This window comes from Perna viridis, chromosome 6 (assembly GCF_037379345.1).
Source record: "Perna viridis isolate PV_CMFRI_1.1 ecotype Kerala chromosome 6, ASM3737934v1, whole genome shotgun sequence".
NCBI classification, from domain to species: domain Eukaryota; kingdom Metazoa; phylum Mollusca; class Bivalvia; order Mytilida; family Mytilidae; genus Perna; species Perna viridis.
This window is the reverse complement of record NC_142450.1, coordinates 20,577,482-20,601,810: the sequence shown is the minus strand read 5'-3', so window position 1 is coordinate 20,601,810 and position 24,329 is coordinate 20,577,482. Positions and strand designations below refer to the sequence as shown.

The window sequence follows — 24,329 nt, the reverse complement described above, 5'->3', positions numbered from 1 at the left end:
GTTCCCTTGATTACTCTTTTGAGAGGTAAAACATCTTAGAAGTTTTTATTGCGTCTGAACTTCTTTCTTCTTTTTTTTGCGTCAGAATTTTTACAAGGAGTCTGGTTTGTTTGTTCAGAGCAGCGGCAGATCCAGAGGGGGAGCATGGGGCTGGTACCCCTCCTTTTCACATCGTAGATTCGCCACTGCAGAGAATAAATTGCATTACAAGCATCAGCTTTGCGCACATTTAAATATCATAAGACATAAATATTGTGACATATGCATGAACATGTTTGCACATGCTTACATGCAAAATTCGCACTTTAAGTATTGTCAAATATATTATGAAATCCAGCTTTATCATGAACCCCCGAGTCGCATGTTTTGTTTGAGAATCCCTGATTCATGGATAAATCTTTAACGTTTTATTTGAAGTCCAAGCATATAAAGACAAATGCAAAAAAATATGTAAGATTTTTGTATGTATAAAAATAAATCTCAAAACCTTAAGTCTTTTCATCAAAACGTAAGGTACATGTAGACTCGATATTATATGTGCCTCTGTTCATAAAACGGTCCGAAAAATAGACAAATTGTCCGGAAACGATTCCGTGTTATACAATTTTAGTACGATTAGTGGTTTAAATATGTGAAAATGTGCAACTTCAAACTCATTTTTTAAAGCCCATGTTGCAGATCGAATCGAGAACTTTGTGTTTTTTTATTTGTTATTCAGTAAAGAATACTTAGATATGCATTGTAATATTCTACGTTGTCTTAGTATATCTTAATCATTGAAAATGCATTGAAATGCAATTAATTTTAGGGACATTTTTGTTCTGTGATTAAATAGTCAACTTCTGTCAGAAAAAAATCTTTTTTACATTTTTGATATTCTATACATATGATCTTTACATGTTACTTGTTTTCCGATATCTACAATAAACGATTTCACTTAAATTACTTATGAAAGTGTGTTGGGGTCGATTGATCTTTGACCACTGCTCTAATTAATGCAAAATAGAAGAAAAATTTACCTCTTTTCAGGTATAAAAGAACGATATTCAAAAACTACATTGATTTATCTTTCTATTGACATATGATATAGACGTATAACCTGTAGGCCCATTAAAGTCCTTATCCATCCACAGCACTATATGTGGTTCAGCATAGGAGTCACGCCAACCTTGATAATAGCATAAAGAGTTACAAGTACTATATGTTAACCGGAGGCCAATTTAAATCATTCTGATCATGCTTAATTTGACAAGCTGTTGATTGCTGGTCTATTTTATATTGTTTCGGTCAAGTTACTGGCTTATCTTTAATCCACAATATATACGTTAAATCCTATAACTTGGCTCGTTATAAGGATTACTTGCATGTTTAAAAATATGTATATTTATGCGGTTTGTTATTATGAAGATTTAGGTCATGAAGTAGCTCGGTTTGTATATAAATTACTACAGCGCTTACGTATTAATATAGTAGAGGACAGGTTTTAATTAGTTTTTCAATTATTTCTTTCTTACTATCCAGACGAAAGTTTAACATGTCTCAAAGTTCAAATGTAACCTTTCCTGACAAAATGAATTTTAACACTGTATTGCCCACACAAAAGTGTGAGGTAGATTTTGATACTGCCAACAGCAAAAAAAAAAAACATAACAAAGGACCTGCTTTTTATGTTTACTAACATATGACAGAATCTTGGTTAAGACAAGAAGCTTTTTAGTTTTGAACATATAAATGAGACATCAAGCACAATCTGGAAATCATTATTATTTTAGTTTATCCGAAATACAAACACATGCATTTTTCCGTTTACAGCTGACAGACGTTGTCAGGGAGAAACTGACGACTGGTTACTATGGCCTACGTCATCTGTTCAGAGCCAACGATCCAAACGGCAATGGAAATGTCTCCAGGTATGAATATTCCTATGATAAAAGCTCTGCTTAGACGGATTTAACAAAAATCATTATAACCAACTGATTAAAAATTGATTTGAAGCAAGCTCGTAGAAAACAATATTTAGTATCAAGGCTAGGATTCAAGGGGGGAGCGCAACTGGCGTGCGCTTTCCTTACAATTCTAAGATTGGAGAAACCATTTCTTTTGCTTGAAATCTTGATTATTTTTACAAATTTTACCGCTCAAAATGTTCTTGCCTCGATTCGGTGGGCATTTAATTCTAATTACATCTCCCTAACCTGAAATTCGCCCGATACCCGACAGTACCTATCACGGGTAATTAGTACAGGTTACATCAAGTTTTAGAGCTTTAAGCACAGAGGAAAAATGCCGACCTCTCTAGATAAGACGCCAGGTGTAAAAACATAATGTACGTCAGTATGTGTACGTTGCAAGCACACTTCTAGGTTACATTTGTGCAACTTTGTTCACATAAAATATAGACCCTTAAAATATATTGGGCTGACTGTCTACATATATATTTAGTTTTTCAATGAAACCGCTTTACCCTTTACAGAGAAGCCTTACTCAGAATACTGTACTCCTTGTGTGGCTTCATAACAAGAGATCACTACTCAAAGTTTCTAAAATCGTAAGTATAGAAGATTGAGTTACTACAATCGTACTTACTGTAACTAACTTCCAGAAGTCTGAGATTCTAAAATCGTAAGTATAGAAGATTGCGTTACTACAATCGCACGTACTTAACAAACTTCTACAAGTCTGAGATTCTAAAATCGTGAGTACTTTTTTACAAACTTCAAGAAGTCTGACTTTCTATAATCTGTAGTACTTTTACAAACGTTTAGAAGTCTGCGGTTCTAACATCATTATTTTAGGAGTCAAAGCTTCGGATGATACATGTATAAGCCCACTTTAGAGCATCTAAGAGTACGAGATTTATCGGATGCAATGATCAGAAACTATATGTTTATGGACCTTGATCATACATGCTTTACAGTCGCCAAGGTCGGTGAGGAGAAGGCAACCACCGAATTATTACAACTTTCAGTTCGGCTTTAGTTACTTTGGTATCGTTCGTGTGATACTTGTAGAAAGAGTACTCAAGGGAACCAAGGTTATAATGGTAATCAAAAGAATGTAATCCAGGGACAAAGACCAGACATGGAAAACAGACATACACAACAAAGAACATAAAATAACTAAAATCATACATACTAAGTAACAAGAGTAAATGAGCAACTCGGACTCCATTAAAAACTGGGAGCATGGACCTGGTGCACCGGTAGGGTGAGCGTCCTCTGCTTTTCTAGAAACACCCGCCGAGTTGCTCATAAAAAGTCAAGTCCGGGATAGACAAACGAGGAAAAGAAAACTATGACCCGTTAAATAAATCAGTTTTCATGGTGCAGATGATACACCATAACGATCCACGAGTTCATGATGACGACCATATAACTTCTGTAGTGATGACTTCAATCTTGTAGCAACATAACCCTGTTCCAGAAGCCTATTTGTTAGGGTTCTAGCGCGATACAAAAAGCCTGCGTAGTTTCATGCATTCAAATATATAATTACCCAGCATGTTTTGTCTGCCTGGTATGTTTGTTACATATGATTCTGATTGCCGAAACCTTGTCTTATTAATATTTATTTGTATATTGATATTCTTTGCTTGAGTTGTGGTTTAAAAGTCGAGGTTAAGACTTCATTATCTAATTTTCAATACTCAATTGTCAGATTTTTTGTAAAGCACGATATGTAATGTTAAAAGGGTGTACAACCTTTTTGTAAAGTATTGAAACTGTTTGAGTATATTAATCCTTCCTTTCAAAATTCTCTCTATATGAAGTTCATATAATAAACATGTATTAATGACTAAGCTGTTTTAACTACATTTTTGAAATTACCCTGCAGTTTCTATAATACAAGGTTAGGTAGAAATATTTAACATTCAATTTCAACGAGTGTCTATTTAAATTTATCTTGTAATTCATACAAATTCTGCTCAATAGAAAACTGAATATATCTTTGAATAAACAAGAAAGGAGTATGTTTATCTTTGTTTGGTAGTCACTAGCCAAACTTGTTTTGTTTTGGGATCACTGTCATCTATTTCAGTGAAACGACAATTTAACTATTTTTTTTACATATAATTAAAATATATAAAGAGAGGTGCACGGTTATTATATGTAAAGAATTGTTCCTTATTTCTAAAAGATACGCATGCCTATTGAATTTTAGATCCAATCATTAAAAGCAAACATGTTTTTCGTTTAGCTCTTAATTTTCAGGAAAACGGTTGCTATCAAACAAAGGAAGACTGTATTCTAAAAGTAAAGATGATGCTATTATAGCAATTGACTTTGTACTTATAACCTAAATTGAATAACTTCAAAAAGTATGAAACACATTAACAAATTGATACAACAAAACAATGTCCTTTATTTAGAGTAAGTAGAATCGATTTATTTGCTGTTTATTTTCCAGTCTTGGTTTGGAGGGCAAAGAAACCATTGGTTTTGATCAATTTGTCAGCTGTTTCAAAGAGAATGAGGTAAATTGATATAACTCAAGCAAATTACAAATAACCCGGATGTCTTGATAAATCGAGCGTTTTTATCATTTTATGTGTGCTTTTAAAATAAATCGATGTACAAAAAAATTATGTAGGGTTGACTGGACTGCTAATTAATCAATTTGATCGGTTCTAACTTTATGATTGAATTTCTACATTTGTTTACAGGTTACATAGATGAAAATGAAATATACCAGTGATGGGCCTTTGTTCTACCACCTAAATCAATTAAATATACCAATTCATTATATACAGTAAGCATGGGATTTTTACTTAATGTTTGTCATTTTAGACCGTCCAGAAGCAGTGGGTGAGCCCTGTACAAAGATCAGCATTAGAAGATGCTCTAAAACGGCGTCATCCCGAGGAAAAATTGAAACTGAATCTCATGAAATACGACCCATACACTTCAGCACCATTTTCAGACACCATTTTCAAGAGCAAAATGAAAACTCTGTACGTATTTGTAAAGAAAAGTGTTATCCTGTGCAATATTTTCCCCTTTCCTTTACAGACCAATAAAATCTTTATTTTGATATGGGCATTAAATTCTTAAATTCAAAAAATACCACTCTTTAATTATATAAATACTGTATATAAAGAGTAACCTATCATCAGAAGCATTAGAACCAAATACAATGGAAATTAAATAAACTGTATACAAGATGTACTCAAAATGGAACACAGCACAATATGACCCAGAATTCCTACCATACCATGATTAAAGCCTCAGTGTTTAATGGGGTATTCAATTTCGAAAAACTGCAAATTTCGGTAAATATGGATATAATAATTAGACTCAGACAAGACTGACTACTTGACTGGTGGATTTGGTCAACAAACAGTGGCATCGAGTCAGTGGTTTGAAAATAAAAAATACCAATCATATATATTTTGCAACTACACGTGTAAAAACTCAAACAGTATAAATTAAACTATTTTACTGTATACATGTGCTTTTAATATAATATACAATGACGAGTATTATAAACATGTACTGCATTTTGGAGACCGCCGTCTAAAATTGCCTTACTTTCCCAAATGATACTTGATTCCAACTACAGGGCTGTAATGGAAGTTCCATACTGAATTATTTGTGGACAACATACGTTATATAAACCTTTTTTTCTTTCTATAAATTTCAACCCTTTATTTTGTGTTCATTTTAGCGATGATGCCAAAAAAGTATTACCTGCAGTTTGTTTTGAACCCGACGGTATGATTGTACCACCCCAACTCAGAGAAGCGTATGCACAGATCGGCATTTATTTACATGACACAGATTTCCAAGTTCTTTGGGAAAGGTTTGTCACATAATGCTACCTTGATTACAAACGTGCAGGTTTTCAAGATTTAAAAAGGTTTCAGGTTCAAGAACCATCTGCTCACCTATTTTTGTGTTGAAAAAAAAGGACTTGCTTCCTATTATAAACTGATGTTGATTTCAGTATTGTTTGTAGAATAATGTTCAAACACATCCTTGTTTTAAATGTAAAAAGTCTTGTGTTGATGAAACATTTGATGAAAGATGATTGATATTATGTAAATGTTGATGTACATCATATGCTTACAATTTTAACATCCAACATTTAAAACAAGTGCACATCTAGTTTATACACTTACTTGATTAACAAAAGATAAATCAGTATAAGATATAGTTTTAAGAACCAGTCTATATGAAATTTAGACACTGCCGATGGTAGAGGTGATTTGTGGTATAGAAATACCCACCAAACAAACGATGTTTTTTTTCCGGTCTGCACGTACTATATTTTTTGTAACGATAGTCCTTTCTGCATTTAGGTCTGCATTTTTGAGAAAACCATACATTCATCTCCAGTAAAATCTAGCAAATCTAAACAATTCAAGAACGATAACTCTTCCGATGTGCATATTTCATACACAATCTATATAATTTTTATCTCAAGGGTGCAACAACCAAATGATCAACTTAGACTGATTATATGGTCTATTACTGTTTCAGAATTGGAAATAAAAGTGAATCCAGTGGGTTTTTGACATGCATTAATCACATACTGTCTGAATTTTATAACGACTGCTTCTTAATGGTATATGTTGGATAAATTAAATGTATATTCAAGTACATTGTATCGCTATTTTTTAATTGACTCAATACAGGTATTCCAGTATTTAGCCTTAAAAATATCAATGATATTTACATGTAATTATGTGTACTATTGTATATATTATGTATGCTTGATTGAGCTTGACAGCTTTATGTTTTTTATTCACCAGATATGACACAGAAGGATGCGGTGGTATACGCACTATCCCTTTTCTACGTAAACTGGGCTGTGATGTTAATTCACGACCCAAAACATTTCATCGATCACATACCCAGGTACCAGTCCAGCAACCTCAGAGACCTAAGTCTGACAATGTCGTCTATAAATCTCAGGATATCACTGAAAAAGTACAACATGACGTGGAGACCTCTGTTGTAGAAGAAAAGACAAAAGAAGTACAAGGAAACACGGAAGTTCATACCAAAAACAAAAATGAGACAACTGTTGAGAAAGAGAACAAAACAGTTACAGAGAGTGAAACGACAAACACTAAACCCATCAAACCAACACTGAAGAAGGGGAAACCAAAACTGGACAATATTATCGACTGTCTGCATTATAGGGTATACAACATTTTTTCATGGAGACCATTTGATACTCAATATTTCAAATTTACCATGGTATTATAAATAAAAGAACACATGTTTTCGCAGACGATTTATTGAGTCTTGGGATTTTTATGAAGTTTTTAATAACTTTCAAGGGCCAAAAATATTTAAAATCTAATCTGCAAATGCTTTAAACTGTTACCCGAAACTTCATAATAATTGTGTGTTAATGTCTATACATGTATCAGATACTGTTACATTATAGTACATAAATTAAAAAAAAAGTTTTTTTTTTGTTTTCAGTTTGAAGAAGCTTATAATGCGATGCTGACTGCATTTGAATTATTTGACTACATGAATGATGGGTATATATCCCGTGTTGACTTCCGCCGTGTACTACAAGAGTTTGGTTTCAATATATCTATTACAGATTTAGACCATTTCCTATCTAGGTGAGTGAAGTGCATTGGAATAGGATTTTTGTTTACCAGGATTAAGTGCTCTTTATTTTTTTTTCAATACATGTATACGGTGTTGCTTGTTGTTACTGCCAGATACCGTAGCATTGTCACGTGCTACAATATGACCCTTTTAATCTTGCCACTTATTTTCTTATAAATATTGATTTTTGTTAATAATTAGGACCACTTAATTAGATATTTGATAGGATTTGTTCACTTGAAACACATTTTAACGCCTCCTCTATCCGTATTTTCAATTAGCTTGTTGTCCAAACTATTGTAACAAGGGAGACAATTACATCATAACGTTTTTTTTCTCTTAATTTTACATCAATATTATTTTTTTATGATTTGTAATCAGCTTGGTTTGTCATTTTATTCAAAATCTGTAGTGTTGAAAAACTGTCTAAGAAACTCGGGGACAAAAGCGTCACCAAAACATTTAAAAGTATATTTGGGAATCGACTACAAGCAAATAAATTTGCAACCCACACCAGAGACAGAGTGTCTGAGAAATCAATGTCGGACAAGGAAAACATAGTGACGTTCGGAAAATCAGTCGGAGCTGGAGCCAGAACCATAAAAACTGCATGGGCAGAAAGTAATGAAAAGCAATCAACAGTCAATACGGATAATTCTACTATGAACAGACAATCATCGAGTCATTCCGAGAGTAAAATCACCGATAGGCGGAGAACTGCACAGTTTGGAAATTCAAGTTTCAATAAGATGGCAAAGACAATACGAGAGAAAAGAGAAAATCAGAAATCTACAAGTGCAATAGTGGGGAACAGGTGTTTTAGTCGTGTTTCCGAAGAAGTAGTCGAAAAGACAGTCGATCATGACAAGCGTTGTGTGAGTGTAGGAAACACAAGTATTACTATTGAAACAAAAACTACTCAAAAGTCAGTCAGTTCGGTGGACATTAGGTATACGCAACACAGACCAATGTAGTATTCTAGAATAATTATCAATGTCTCTCTCCTTTAAGCAAAGTTCTCCAAGAAACTGTCATTTATTGGCATGACTTTTCAGGATTGTACACAGAAGGGAATTAATCAAAAACAAATATTTCTTGGTTTTAATTCTTTAAATGCATATATGCAATTATAAAAAAAACTGTCTTGCTCTTGGTGCTTATGGTATCTCTGATCAAGAACATCAAAACAATTCATAAACAGATTGGTAAGATTACGCCTTCAGTAAATTTACGAAAACAGTACTGATATTGAATGTTTCTTGGTGCACTTTGTTATCAGGTGAAAATTAATACAAACTTGTTCACATCCGACCTTGATGCATTCTTTGGGCAACCTAGAGGTATAAACTGGAAGCATTCAGAGATATTTTATTTTGTGCCTGCATGCAGTACAGCACACCAATGATTATTGCTTCTACTACAATTTAAACAAAACAAAGTATCTCTGACTTCTTCAAAATCTGCATTATGTTGGTGTGGTATACAACTTTTGAGATTCCTTAAAACTATACAAGTATAATGATATTTTTTATATTATGTACTTGACGTTTTTTTCTTTCCAACCAAAGTGCACAGAGCACTGTCAAAACCCAAACCCATAGCACTGAAGAATTTATTTGCTTTACTTATAAAATTGGCACCATTGCTGAACACGGGACCCCCCCTTTTTTTTTTAGCTCGGTCCAATTTATTTATTAAGATTTTTACCACACCTTCAGAGTGCAAATGCCCACATTATATAACAATTTCTAATAACCCTGTTAATTATGACTTTCTGTGCTTCTGTAGGGCCAGTATTAGATCTATAAGGGGTCAGCTCAACTATAAAGATTTCTTGTACAAGTATCAGAGCAAGTCAGATAACAGTATAACAAACAGAATTGTCACAAACCAGTCCCACGTGTAAGTAACACGAGTTTTCTCCCTTGTTTTAACTTTTGTTCTGAGTTACTATATTTCAATGTAGTCGACTAATCCAAATTTTCATTTGAGTGTTGCTGTCATTAAAGATTTTTTTTTACTTAGCGATCGTTTTACTATTTTGCCTTTAGATGTGAATGGAAAGCTTGCTTTTAATTGGCTTTGTGAAACTGATTTATGAAGAATTAGAGCTTTGCGCCAGATAAATGCTTGAATCGAAATTTCATTTTCCTGGCTGAATTGCTTTGAGACTTTTTGTACAGCGATTGGCGAAAATTTAAGAATTTTCCTCTTTCTATTATAAACTAAGCATTTTTAAGTATTGTAGGAGCTGCAAATTCTTAGAAATTAGCTAGCTTAGATTTCATATTACATGTATAGTTATCTTTCAATTTCTAGTAATTACATGTAGTTATTAGTGCAATTCTAAACGTGCTTATGGTCGTCAGTTTTTTTTCTCTTCAAAACCTATCTTTTAGTCTTGAAGCTTTAATTAATGTGTATGAAACTTATCTATTCGATTAAAAGATGAACATTTGCAATTTCTATACATTTAATTACTATTCAGAATTAATAAAATTTCATCAGAGTAGCATCATGATAAATGGTCATATTCTTTAGCAAAGCTAGAATTTACATTGTACTCTGAGTACGCTGTTTTTTTGCGTTTATCCTTTTACCATGATTTGCTCATTAATACCTTGTATTCAGGTAGATTTTCCTTCCAGCTTTTGATGTTGTCATAATACTCTGAATGTTGTAATGGATACCACACAATCGATTGATTGCAATAAGAATCAGTTTATAAAAATTCTGAGCATTTAGCTAGATTTTGAGCTTATCATCTCGACTAATTTGCTAATATCTGTTCTAATCGGAATAACACCATATTTTTCAATATCAACGGACATGGAATGCATTGTTTTATTATTCTAAATAAGGATTGTTTAAGCATTGAACGTTCAAATGATGCAACTTATGTCTTAATAGGATTCGTTCATGTTGGATTAGCTTAGTAGTGCACATTGCCTGTGTGTTTATTCCAACCACGTTATATTGTATTTTGTATTCATTTTTCTATACCCATGTAAAAAGATATACAAATGGCAATATCAATTTTAAACCCGAAAGATTTTTGTGTTATTGGAAAATCGATCAGAAAATGTGAAAGGAAAATAACAATTTGTAAGACTGCAACAATTAACATCAATGTCAATATAAGGTATGATCATGTAGACTCCTTACCATGTTTTATTGTATAAATATTTTTTTCAGGAATTGAAATTGAAATATTCTATCAAATGTATTTAAAGCCTATGAACATTACACATGTGGTTGCTTAGATATTTTGTTCGATTCCAATCATCTTATTTTCTAAGAGTTCATTTTCTGCCATCGGCTTTAATTCTTTTTCACCAAAGCGCGTTATGTTTGATATCTTCTTACGTTAAAATAATGTATATTACGAGTAGACAAAATGAAAGTAGAAATTTTAGATGATAAGCTTTTCAAAGTGAGATTTTATTGGCATTTCAAATTGCACATATTGTACTAAATTAAATATTTATGTACATTAGGATATAAACAAATGTTATTGGGTTCTTTAGATTTCAGCATGATTCTCAACCACTTCCCAATAGCAACTTATCTGTCGACGAAATGGAAGCCAAGTTGGTGGATTACTTCCATGGAGATTTCTTAAAACTTATTAGCTTTCTTAAGTAAGTATTCCAATTCTTTGATTCACACAAACAAAAACGTGTAAAATGTTGCCATGTGTATCATCAGAACGAATGTTTATATAGAGTCTAAATTTGACGCTTACGCTACCGGTTCACCTGCTACATACTCCCAGTTTTTAGTGGAGTCCGAGTTGCTCATTTACTTTTATTGTTTGTACGCATTATTTTGGTTGTTTTATATTCTTTGTTTTGTGTGTCTGCTTTCTCTGTCTAGTCTTTGTCCGTGGATTACATTCTGTTGATTTCTGCTAGAATCTTTGTTCCCTTGATTTCTCTTTGAAAATTCCATTTTGGTAAAATGAGACATTATTCCTTGTAATGCATTATAAGTGAACGATTGAAGGGAAGGTAAGTCAATCCAAATGCAAAATGCTCCACAATTTTATTTAAAAAAAATTTCAGACAGATTGAGTTCAAATCAAGACAATAACACTATAATTACAGGGAACTACAATGTATTATGACGGTAAATGTACTTATGGTGTGGTGTCATTGTGAAATGTTTTTTTTTTTTATTTTCCTATGCCCAACTCTAACAATAACTTGTATTTACATCGGATACAGACGCATATTGTCTTCATGTGTCTTAAATTTCATGGAAAAATAGAGAGACTTAATTTTTATGACTTGTTCTCAGAACCTATCTATTTTGAATTATCTTTATTTATAGTTTGAAGCAAAATAGTTTTCGATATAAGCTTTATATACATTGCATATATATATATAAATTTGATACAACATACAAGTACTTTTTAATTTGGAAACTGAACTGAACTGAATCATAAGGAAACATTACACATATCATTTCAGAGCTGTTTCGATAGCGAAGAGAGATAAAAAAGATGGAAAGATAAAATCACAATTCTGTATTTTTCTTTAATCTCCATTTTTGCAATGCGTGGAAATATCTGCAATGGAAGAATTTACTCTCTTTGTTTTAATGCAGCCAAGGAGGGGTTACTCATTGAAACACGTGTACGGCATACCAAAATATGCAATATTTATATAATTGGTATTTTTAGATTAAAAAAATTGCAACCTTCAAGCTTGGAAATCCTGATTGCATTCGTCGTATTACTAACAGTGAAATCCTGCAATTGTATTCTTACAAAATACGAGTATTTTAAGCAAACTATTTTCAGATCATGTGATAAATATGGACTTGGAGTAATTACTCCACACGAATTTAAAAGTGCGTTGGAAAAAAGACTTGGTTATACTATGTCCGAGAAACAATGGGAACAACTGAAGACAGACGTCGGACAGGACAAGGATGGCCTTATACCTTACAACAAATTCCTCCAACTTTTCGATGTTATGTATGTATAGATGTTAATCGTATAACATTGCTATGCACATGTATATTTAATTAAGGTTTTGACAAATTCAGTTTTTATACCCAAGCCCAGAAGGGAAGCTAGTGTTAGTTTGACACGGATTGGAAAAAAAAACATATAAATAAGTATGGTATGATATACATGTACATTTTCGTCAATTTCCAGTTTTAATGAAGGATGGTAAAAAAGTGAAAAGACTTCAAAAGTTGAAAGTAACTTATTTTTTACAAATATTCTTAAATCTTATGAGGCCAAAGGTTATTCATTTAGTTTATTGTTTCCGGCAAGAGAAACTATAGACATGAATAAAATATTTATGTATCTAGTAATTGAAAATGGGTAAATGCATCGTGATCTAAAAAAATGAGAAAAAGGAATGAATAAGCAAACTTTTTGTTACGTAAACTGATTAGCTCATAGCTTTATCCGTCCCAAAATATGTTCGAAAATGATCGATGACCTTTTGTACTTAATTTGTGATTGGACATGCTCATTTATTGTTACAAATTGTCTTTTTCTTTATTGTTGAAAACTATAAATATCAACAAAAACATATTATATAATTTAGAAAGGCAGTAAGGTATATAATGTATATATATATAAGTGGTTATAAGGAGTTCTAATGTGATGCAAATAAACACGATTTCTGTTGAATGTTCAGAAATTATTGCGGACATATATACTAAATTAATTCTTGATAACAGTTTTAAAAGTGGCATTTATTATTATGCAAACAGGAGGACCCCTTACATGAATGAACGTTTTCAACATAAATTTGACGTTAATGTTTCAACTGCAGTCATTTTATTTGCGAATTCACAATACATTTGTTTGTGTATAATTTTGCATGCTAAATATTTTAAAAAGCTTAAGTGGTTATGGTATTTTCACGGTGGTGTAAATCTACTAGTGGATAAAATCACGTGTTTACTAATTTTTTAAAGGCAGTTATTCTCTCTTTCCAAACTTACAGACAATTTTGCTTTACTGTCCTTTCATCATGATTTACTTAATTTGATAGTAAACAAGCAATCTATTCTTAACAAATATATAATAAAAAATTGAGTAAAAGAGGAGAAAGGCCTCTAGTAGTATATTTTTCGAATGGTATAAACTTTTGTTTGCAGATTTATGCCATAACACTTTTCGGTAACATATAACAAATATATTCCTGTTGCTCACTGCGTGTTGGTTAGGTGATATTACAATGTGTAAAGTTTTAACACGATATGGCATTGGGATATAGCCTCATCTAACTTATTCTTGTAAAAGGGTATCCTAAATAACATGTTAAAAAAGCATAATTATTATGCAATGTTAAGAATATATATGAAAAACCACCTTTTGCTTTGTTATTTATATACATAATGAAAAAATTGAAAGTAGCAATTAAGGTTGAAAAAAATGATGACAGAAATAATTCAAATATAGTTTGAATACATTCTAAATGTCAAAACTGATTGGTTAAATTGAATTGAAATGAACCTGGTCTTCAAAATTCTACATATAGTTTCATTAATGTTTTATATTAGGCAAAATCTCAAATTTTGGTTACAATTTCAAAATTTTGTGAGATTCCTAATTGTGTAATGTTAGGTTTCTTATATAATTTAACACCTCAATCATTCTGATACGAAAAAAAATAAACCAAGTATCAGGCAGTTATTGCATTCATTTGATTACATATGGTCAATGCATTTAATATACAGAACTGTTACGATGCCTCAAACAAAAACAATGTGAAAATGATGAAATGTCGAAATAAACTTTAACACTAATCTATTTTGAAATATATGCATCTAAATAAACTTATCTAATTAAAATTGAAATTTAAATGGGAACCTTTTATCTCAACCGATTCAAAGGGTACCTATATTGAAAATATGATTGGAATCAGTTTGTTCAACTTAACAAAATGGGTCTTTTAACAGGCCAGGGTCATGGAATAAACAAAACGAAGGAGGAGTGGACGTAGTTAAGGTTGTTAAAGCCGACATGCCTGCACCTCCAGCAGAGGTATTCCAGTTGAAAGAGAGGGCTAAGACGACACTTACTCCGAGAACAGTGGAGACCAACAAACTGGACGGTTCCGGTAACAGGACCATCGTAGAGGTAATATAATTTCTAGTTCACATCAGAATCGACCAATTTGTCTTGACTAAGTATATTGAATGAGCATGCATGATATTACTTTAGCGATGTAGGGATAAGTATGGAACAAATGCATTTTGTTCGCAGAAGGCAAGTTAATATTGAAAATGCACAAAGACTACCCACAGTTAAAATAAAGAAGTTTTTTTTTACAGTTTATCTGTTGAAATATTATGGGATTTGGCTTTGGTTGTTTAATGATGTTTTTTTTTTTTAGGCTGAATTTTGTTGACTTAAACTTTTGAGTGGAGAGTAGACTTGAATAACATTTCTTTTTGTGTTTTGAAAGTGTCCCCAGACTTGCTGTTATTTTGTTTACTGTCCTTTGTCGTTGTATGTGTGACATATTGATTTCTGATGTATTGTTTGAATAATAATTATTGTAGAGTATGATACCTGTTATGATGTTATGAAATTGCAAGCTTGAACTGTTAACCGGTGAATGTTGTGCTGAGTGTTCTTATTGCGATAGTTTGGGTATCCCTCCTATTATTCATAGATCCCTTGCGTGGTTTTACATTGATTGTAGCAAGTCAAATTCAAGAGTTTTGATCATGTTGTAATATCCTTAACCATTTTTGTTATTTTGCAGTTGAAACGACTGTTAGAGGAGTTGTTCAAGAATAAATTCCATACTTTTGACAAGGTCCGTATCTCAGCTTAAACAGTTCTGTATTATGTGTATTTTATGTGCTTACTCTTTTTCCAGACTATTATATTTTAGAATACTATTATAAGAGTCAAGTAAAATATATATAACATATTTAATGTTGGAACTAATATGTTCATAAACAAGATTACACATAAAACCAAGCAAATATCAATGAAATGAGCTCTTGCAAATACGTGATAAGAAAGAATCATCAAGAAATGATTTTAGCTTCCTGTATGACTTCATAAAGCCCATAGGATGCTTTTTAAAACTAATTTACGCAAATGAATAACTCTCAGTAGATTTCAATATATTTTATAGAGCATTAATAAAGATACTTAAAACATTAGTTTTGTTTGTTGTTGGTTATCTAACAGGCGCTATTTTCAAAATGTATTTCAGCATTTCAAGCAAATGGATCGAAAAATGATGGGCAGAATGAGTAAATGGCAGTTTGGGGCTTTGGTTAAATTGTAAGCAATTTTAGCTGCAAGTTTCGTTTTTGTAAAATAATTTTTGTGTTTGGTTGTTTATGTGAATGTATTTACAGTGTACTTGTTTTTCTTTCTAATCTTCATTTAATAATTTAGCTCAAATATTCACAGTTAGATGATATTTAATTTTTTATTCATGCTAAACCTGCGAACAATTAAGACAATTTTACAAGACCAGATTACCTCACGCGTTGTATGTTTCCGCTTCTTATGAGACGGTAGTATGTTTAAGTCTCATTCCTTCTACAACAATTGTTGAACCAAAATAGTAATGCAGTATGTAGATTGACACTTCATTACAATACATCCAACCAAATATGGAAGCAGTATGCCCAGCGGTTTCATATGATATGTGTCTAGAAGGTTTATTTAGTAATGAGAAATATTTAAAAGTATAAATAAAAATCCTTCAAAATTTGTTGAATTAAATTGTGGTTGGTTTAGTATGCCAATTTACAATAATCTGAAGTATATAAGGTCTAATTTGTACAGTATTAACTATTAGTATTGATGATTACAGATGTGGGTTAGCAATGAACCAACAAGAGCTTGACAAAGTCTGGGCCACCCTCAGTGTTGCTAATGATGGAATGTATAGTTACAGTGCCTTGATCAGACATTTTATACAGTTTAAGCCAAGAAACCAAAAGGAAAGAACTGTCGCTGTTATGGGTATGTAAATACTAGTATGCATAAGATTATATAAATTTTGAAACATAAGCAATCATTAGCAACATCCTTCCATTTTTACCACTCCAACGAAACAGTTTACACGGTTGCCAATTTTGAAGACTTAAAATAGTAATACAACACTGTCAGAATAGAACAATGAATATAATCCTACACACACTGGATTATGATCACCATAAATGTCAAGTCACAGTAAGAAATTAAAATCTGCACTAAGTTGGTTTTACTTTTACAGACTGTATCCTACCAAGCTATGCCGTTTAAAAAAATATATACTCAAATTTGTTGTGTTGTAAGTTGTATCTCGTGGAGATCTTCAAGGTCAAGATGGGTATCGAGAACCTGCATTGTTGAAAGTAATTGCAAATCACAGAAATCATTTTATTTGTAGAAGATACAACAGAAGCTGTTGAGAGAGCAAAGAAAGTTCAGAGAGAACGCAGAGAAACAAAACTACAGGAATCCCAAGCAATCCAAGAGACAGCAGCACAGCAGGACAAGAAAGACGAAGCAGGACAAACAAAGACACCCCCTCCTTCTGCTGCATCAGTTAAGAGCCAACGCACAAAAGATCTTTTGATTAAATTGAAACCAGATGTAAGAAATCGTGAAGTTATGAGACCATAATTGTTGATATTAAAAGAGACATTTAATAAGGCTAAAATAAACACAAATTTCGAATGAGGCATACGTTTAGGATTTTTAGAGGGAAATTATATTTATTTTAGAAGAAAGTTTGAAAATTGGGTTGATATTCAAGCATCGTTTCTTTCCAGCTGTTACATTGTCATGTGTTTTTCGCTTAATTTAAGAATGAAAATATAAGTTGATCCTATTGTTATGAAATACACTTGGTGGACAAAACATGACAGCAACTGGTAATGGAAGAAAGTAATCTTATTTTGCCCTTGGAATATATATTTAATATTGAAATATTTGTAGGTGGTTAGCAATTGGGAAGGATTGAAGTCAGTTCTGAAGTACATTGACAAAGATGGTTGTGCTACTATTAACTACAACGAGATTACTGTAAGTAATTTTAGGGGAAAATGGATTACTACGTTTTCTTGAATTGATAAAAGAACATATTACATTTAACGTTAAGAGTATTTCGTATACTGGTATTTTATTCAAAAGGAATCAAGGCAAATCAAGTTCAAGAAGTCCAAATTATCGTTTATATCGTTAAGGAGTTATGGCCATTATCATATTTTAATTTCAATGTAACCCTCTTGCTAGGGTGAAAAAGCTTTTAATTTATTGCATCAATTTTCATAAAAAAAACACAAAAAAAGCCTGTATTGTATATAGTAAATTGAATATTACTTGTTAGGTAATTAAAACTGTTGACTAGAACATTCTTTTTTTCCTTGTAGGAGGTCATGAATTCTATGAAATTCAATCTCACAGCTGATGAACAGAAAGAACTTATACAAAAATTTGATTTACAGAAAAATGGAAGGTAATAATACATTATAAACTTTAAACTATAAAAATAGTTGTAGATTTCAATATAAATCCCAAAGTTAAACTTTTAGTTGAAATAATTTGGGAGTGAACATATTTTAGATTTTGGATTAAAACTCCTTTTAATTTTTAACTCAAGGCAAGGCAATTTGCCTTTTCTTAGGTGTTTAATAATCACTTTTCAGAAGCCAACGATAATGCAACCAGAAGCTATGAATTTGTCGAATCTCCAAATATCAGTTGCTACTAAATTTGAAATAGTTTATTTAATTATATAGGTCTTTTGATAACATTTAGCTATAAAAGAGATACACACATTTTATACATGCATATGTTTATTTTTCTTCAGATTTCACTACTTAGAGTTCATGAAATGCTTTGCACACAGACCAGCACCTACGCCACGCTATAAGACTCTTGTCTATAGCAAGCATGCACACAAACTCGAGCAAAGGGTAAGTTTTATATCAAAATCGTATCATATGCAAATCGACCCTTTTATTTGATCACAAATGCTACAAGGTCCCCATTGTTTCAAAACACAATTAAATGTTTGATTTTATGAAAGAGTGTGAACTTAAGTTATTTCTTGTGTAGTAACTTTTAATAAACAGTCTCGTTGTGTAAACGTTTGGATTGATATAATGTATTTGACGTCATCTTAAGCTTGGTACATAATATGTAGTAATACTCTATATGATTTAATTCAGCCCAACGCTGTCGATCAAATTTTTACTAAAATGTACCATATTGTCAAAGAATTAGGTGTAACAAATAGCAATTTGTTATCATGAATGGAAGAAATTAACAGCACAACCTTTTAATAAAGAATTATGAAATTTGCTTTTTTGTCATGCATAAGATATCAATAAGCTTGCTTTGCCATTAATGAATATGATAATGAGCACAAAGAATACAGAAAAAACATGGCATTTTAGGTAGCATCATAAGTTATAACATTTAGAACACACTGTAAGTACTAAGTCTGAACAGAGGCTTTGAAAAACACTGATAGATTCAAGCTTTGATGTGATTTCAACACGTGTGTGAAACCCATATATAACACTGGCGTTATCCTAAAGCACGAAAATCGCTTCATTGTAAAAGGTCTTTGTTTTCCATGCAATAGGTTGCAGGGATAAAGGTAGAAAATACACTGTCATAAATATTGTGAAGTATTATTCTGCATATTGCATATATATCACGTTTATATATATATATATCTATATATATATTTGTACAAAAGCAGACATAGTATCAACGATGACAATTTCCTTATTCATACATGTTTGTACCTGTCAGTTCGGTTTATGATTAAAAAGAGAAAGGGGATTCTGACCTTTTAAGTGTTTGTATTTTTGCGTATTAATTCCGTTGTCAACCCTTTTAGGTCTCAGCTAAAAACACCATTTTACTGAAACGTACATACTTTGAACATTCAATCAGGAAACACTGTGGTGTCATTTCTCATATGCTAATTTTATATTAAAACACTTTTAACGAAACCTTTTTTTGTCAGCATATCTCGATCTACTTATATACTCTAAATATTAAAATGCAAGTTGCATCAATTCATTAATGGTGTATATATTGATCTGACGTGTGGAAGATACTGTATAAAGCCCCTTAAAAAACTGAAACAGAAGATACACTAAATCGTAAAACTTGAAGAGGAAATTTCGCAGACGGAAGGGAACACATAGGAATTTAAGCTGAAAATATTTTTTCTTATTCAACAATCCTTGTAATGTTGCCAACTTAAATTTCATTGCGTCTATTCCCCGATTGACTGAGATTTTTACGCACGCGCCGAGTTAATTTAAAAGACTTTTAATAGTTATTTTCAGTAATTATTTGAAAGTTGCTTAATGTGCCGATAACCGTATTTTATTAGAGGAATTATCGTCAATGACGTCCCCATAACTTTCTAAATCTCGAAATTTTGTGCAATCATGTTAACGTAAAACCCGTATGATATAATTGGCCAATGAGAGTTGTTCTCCCTATTTTTGTTTATTCAATAACCCATGACGAGTGTACTTCCATGATTTGTTTATGATTCAATTAACCAATCCCATCATTTGTTGTTGATTTCATTAACCAGATTGAATGACAGTCGTACTCTCTTTTTTTGTTTTTTTTGTTTTTTGTTTGTTTAGCCGATGACAGTCGTGCTCTCTTGCTTTGTTTTTTGTTTTTGTTTTTTTTTTGTTTGTTTAACCGATGACAGTCGTGCTTTCTTGTTTTGTTTTTTGTTTTTGTTTAACCAGTGACAGTCGTGCTCTCTTGTTTTGTCGTTTTTTGTTTAACCAATGACAGTCGTGCTATCTTGTTTTGTCGTTTTTCGTTTAACCAATGACAAATGTGCTCCCGTGTTTTTGTTGTTATTTTGTTTAACCAATGACAATTGTGTTCCCATGATTTTGTTGTTTCATTATTTAATATTGTAACGTATCTTCAGCAACGGGATATAGGATCTGCTACGGTAGCACAAGTTATTAATAACATGAGGAAAAAGGTGACTGCATGTTGTATTCTATTTATAGCATAGCTGCACAATATTGTATTTACATGTACTGCATGCCCTCAAATACTGCGCATATAGATTTCAAATGCATTTGCTATCATTAACTGTGAAAATATTCTTATTCGTAGGAATTAATTTTCGCGTTTTTGTGATTTTTTTTTCTCCTGCAAATGGGTTTTTCCCGGATAAAAAAGAAATAATGGTTTTGTTGACTTACGAACCCCACGAACTCCACGAGTAAACTTATTTTCACAGGATACAGTAGACAAACACATATGTAATATATGATCCAGAGTTAGTTTTCACAAAAGATGCAATAAGAGATATACTAATAATGCTTTTCTAAACTCAGTTATTAACGAGAAACAAATCGTAGGTTATGTTCATTGTTATAAGTAAATGCATGCACTTGACAAAACTAGTAAGAACATTTTTTTTCTGATATGTAAAACATATAGATGGAAAAATTTTGTACGCTTTGTCACATTGTTTCTGCTACTCACTCCAAAAAGTACAAGATTTATTAAACTCGTAGATACTTGTCGCACTTCATCTCATCATTTTTTTTCATTCATATGAATCCTTACACTAGTCCTTTTTTATCACATTGAGAAAGAATATTCAGAAAACGCACAATCTGAGTGCCACGCATAAGAATCGTAAGAAGTGGAACATAATTTTTAATACATGAAAGGCGCTGTTTTAGTTAACATACTTTTGAACTACATGTATGTATGTATCAAACGAAATGAGCCAAGTCCAATTCTAGTCATGAGACCAACGTGAATTTGCCGTGTCCGAGTTTTTATCAGGTGTACCAACTTAAGATTTTTTATATTAATATGAGATTGTTAAGTGTTACTTTACATATTACGTTAATGCTGAAATGGTAAACGTGTTTTTCACTAGCGTATTAATGTTAATATTTTATTAAGCCAGTACTAGATTATATTGTTCCCTTATGATTATCATACGATATGTAGCACTTTTAGTTTGTTGTATGCAAAAGTATTTATTTTGGATGAGGATCAATTAAGCTCTGTATGGTTCAGTAAACGAAACAAGCTAGTGATAACAAAACATTTTGTATGTTACACCATAAATGTACGTAGTGTTAAAATCGAATGCAATTCTATAAATCTAACATTCTGTCTATGAGTTGAGTATAATTCTGTGTAAGGATCAGGCAATGGGTGACACATCATTATTCTCAATTTGAATTTTTTCTGCCGCAAATATATTCCATACGTCTAGAAAACAAACGAAAAGCTATTTACATTTATCCAGAAGCACTTTTTACGTGGATATTTTTTGACTGTTTATTTAAGGAAAAAAGTGCGGGAAAATTTTCCAGCCGTTTTTCCATAGTGCATTTCATTAGATTTGACCATTCCATATCTTAAAAAGGCAAATTTTACAAACAATTTGATGATTATTTCTGGAGATAATCAGGCATAAATACTTTGGAAATGCGATTAAATCTTTGCGTTTTTTTGTCTTCATGTGTCACCTCATATTTGGATATTGTCCGGTTTTTAGACGGAGAAATACTTAAGCCACTTGAACCTTAATAGTAACAGTATACGCCTTTGATAATGCCTCGAAGGCTCTAGCCTCGAGGTAAGCAAAATCAATATTTAAAAAAAAAACCTTGAGTACTTCCATTTCATTTAAGATACAAATGCATTTCTGTTATAATATATGATATTTTATGTCACCAAAATTGAAATAAGAAACAAACGCAAAATTTATTTAAACGGAAGAGAGGTTTGTTTTATATTTTACTTTAGATAGCATTTTATACAAATTAGAATTTTCTTCGTTTGTATAAATAATTACTGCATTTCATACTATCTCAAAATAAGTTAAATAATAAAGATAATTGTTCTAGTTTAAATCACGGAATGGCTTTTACCAGAACAGTTTATATTTCGATCTGATCTAACCAGTTAGTATTTGGAATAAAACCATCAATCCAAAGGGGACTTCAGTTACGTTAAATCTTCACTACCAAAGACATAAATGCAGTTTTTTTTTCCTGCATGTAAATATTTATACTTCTTTGCATGAACACGGAAGTTTTAGATTTGTGTATATTTAAGAAAATAAATTTAAAACATAAAATATTTTCTTACCTATAACGCGTTACTTTGACTTAGGTTGAAATTCATCAAACCATATTTTGTATATGTAATCAGTATTGTTTGATGCGCGAATCTCCAATGACATTTTTGTATGCAAACTCTGCACCAATATACTTATGTTTAAAAAAAAGGTGATGTCTTTTTTTCAGTTGATGTCAGAGCATCGCAATTTAAGAAGAGCATTTAAAAAGTTGGATCGTCAAAACAAAGGGTTCCTGAGTGTCTTGGACTTCAAGAAGGCTCTAACCTCATGCAAGGTCAACTTCAGTAATGAGGACTTTTACCATTTGCTTTCAGAATTTGATCGTGATATGACAGGAAAAATTTCATATCAGAATTTTTTAACTACTTTCATGAATGCTAGTAACTAAGGTAGATATTTTGTAAATGACATTTCCTACACACACAACAGCAGAGCTTATACATATTTTCTTCTTTGAATAAATTCTTAGAATCTTCAGAAGTCTCAATATAGATACATGTAGAGCCAGATATTTATTTTTTTTTCTTTGTATATTGTTATTTTTTTGTGTATATTTTCGAAGTATAGTTAAGTTTACTCTATCTGTGATATAGTGATGATGAGTATTTATTTGTACTAACCAATGAGTATTGTTAAAGTTTATTTAGGATACAATTTATTATAGATGAACAATTTCTGCATTCTGTTACATTCAATATTGTCTAGCAATATTAAATTCTGTGACTCTTTTCTCTGTCGTTCATATTTAATTTCAGTTGTTGCTTAAATATGTTTATGTTGTAGCAAAATAAAACAGGATTGAAAAAGAACCCTCAATTTTTGACGATTAGACGACATAAATAGAAAATATAAAACTCAACTAATGAACAAACTAACGATACTGGTAAAAACTGGAAAAAAAACAGATCTGAAGTTTGTAAGGGAAATCAAGGGAACCAGGGTGATAAACTTTAAAATAACGTAATCCAAGGATAACGAGTAATCATTTCTTACTTCGAAGTAACCCAGAAAGTAACCATTTTAAATCGTAAGAAGGGCGTGATAAATTGAATGTTGGTTGTAATCCCAATTGTTTGGCCAATATATCTGTTAGTAGTTCAAGAAGAAATGCAATAAGGTACGAGTGGATTTACCCTGATAAACGGTAGACATAGCCTCATTAAAGTTATATTGAAAAGTGTGTGCAGTCTTGAATATTTCACAGATCTTTGATTAGGTTACTTTCCATCCTGACATAAGACAGTGGCATGTCGTACTTAAAATGGGCTGTAACTGTCACATGTGCATTATTTAAAGTGCATATAAACATCATTATTACGAATTTCGATATAAGAGAAACCTTTTCATAGACAAGAAGACCCAAAATGAACCTATTATGTGATACAATCAATATAAGAAAACAGTACAAAGCATACTATTCTGAATACATTCAAAGAAAGATAACTCTTATCTGACCAAGATGACTGAAGACATTAAAACAAAGCTAGCTATACAAAGTTGTATTAAAAATTTAAAGGTCGTACCTGGCATCGGATTTTTAACCAAAAAATATCAATGCAATATGGCTATTCTGCAGTGCCTAAAAGTCGAAACATGCCAAGAGATCTACGAAAAAATTTCCGGACTGCCCCCTCCCATTAAGACACTACCT

The 24,329-nt window shown here is 31.8% G+C and overlaps 1 protein-coding gene across 8 annotated transcripts in view; it reads left to right on the top strand.

The window, feature by feature from the left end:
- The window catches only part of LOC148614024 (EF-hand calcium-binding domain-containing protein 6-like), a 31,270-nt gene extending 7,864 nt beyond the window's left edge, over positions 1–23,406 (top strand). For 3 of the 8 annotated variants that reach the window (XM_088587772.1, XM_088587771.1, XM_088587768.1), the window contains 20 exons: positions 1,813–1,910; positions 2,474–2,548; positions 4,408–4,474; positions 4,788–4,951; positions 5,665–5,799; positions 6,752–7,145; positions 7,434–7,582; positions 7,984–8,520; positions 11,099–11,212; positions 12,376–12,552; positions 14,502–14,682; positions 15,314–15,367; positions 15,776–15,846; positions 16,388–16,539; positions 16,949–17,154; positions 17,500–17,586; positions 17,934–18,019; positions 18,374–18,479; positions 20,486–20,542; positions 22,845–23,406. In XM_088587772.1, coding sequence (XP_088443898.1) covers positions 1,813–1,910; positions 2,474–2,548; positions 4,408–4,474; positions 4,788–4,951; positions 5,665–5,799; positions 6,752–7,145; positions 7,434–7,582; positions 7,984–8,520; positions 11,099–11,212; positions 12,376–12,552; positions 14,502–14,682; positions 15,314–15,367; positions 15,776–15,846; positions 16,388–16,539; positions 16,949–17,154; positions 17,500–17,586; positions 17,934–18,019; positions 18,374–18,479; positions 20,486–20,542; positions 22,845–23,066 — 3,132 coding nt within the window. In that variant the 3' untranslated portion in view covers positions 23,067–23,406. Of the gene's footprint in view, positions 1–1,812; positions 1,911–2,473; positions 2,549–4,407; positions 4,475–4,787; positions 4,952–5,664; positions 5,800–6,751; positions 7,146–7,433; positions 7,583–7,983; positions 8,521–9,359; positions 9,474–11,098; positions 11,213–12,375; positions 12,553–14,501; positions 14,683–15,313; positions 15,368–15,775; positions 15,847–16,387; positions 16,540–16,948; positions 17,155–17,499; positions 17,587–17,933; positions 18,020–18,373; positions 18,480–18,962; positions 18,997–19,153; positions 19,169–20,485; positions 20,543–22,844 lie in introns of all 8 variants that reach the window. The other 5 variants (XM_088587774.1, XM_088587775.1, XM_088587769.1 and 2 more) reach the window with 4 other exon arrangements.
- Positions 23,407–24,329: the final 923 nt, after the last annotated feature.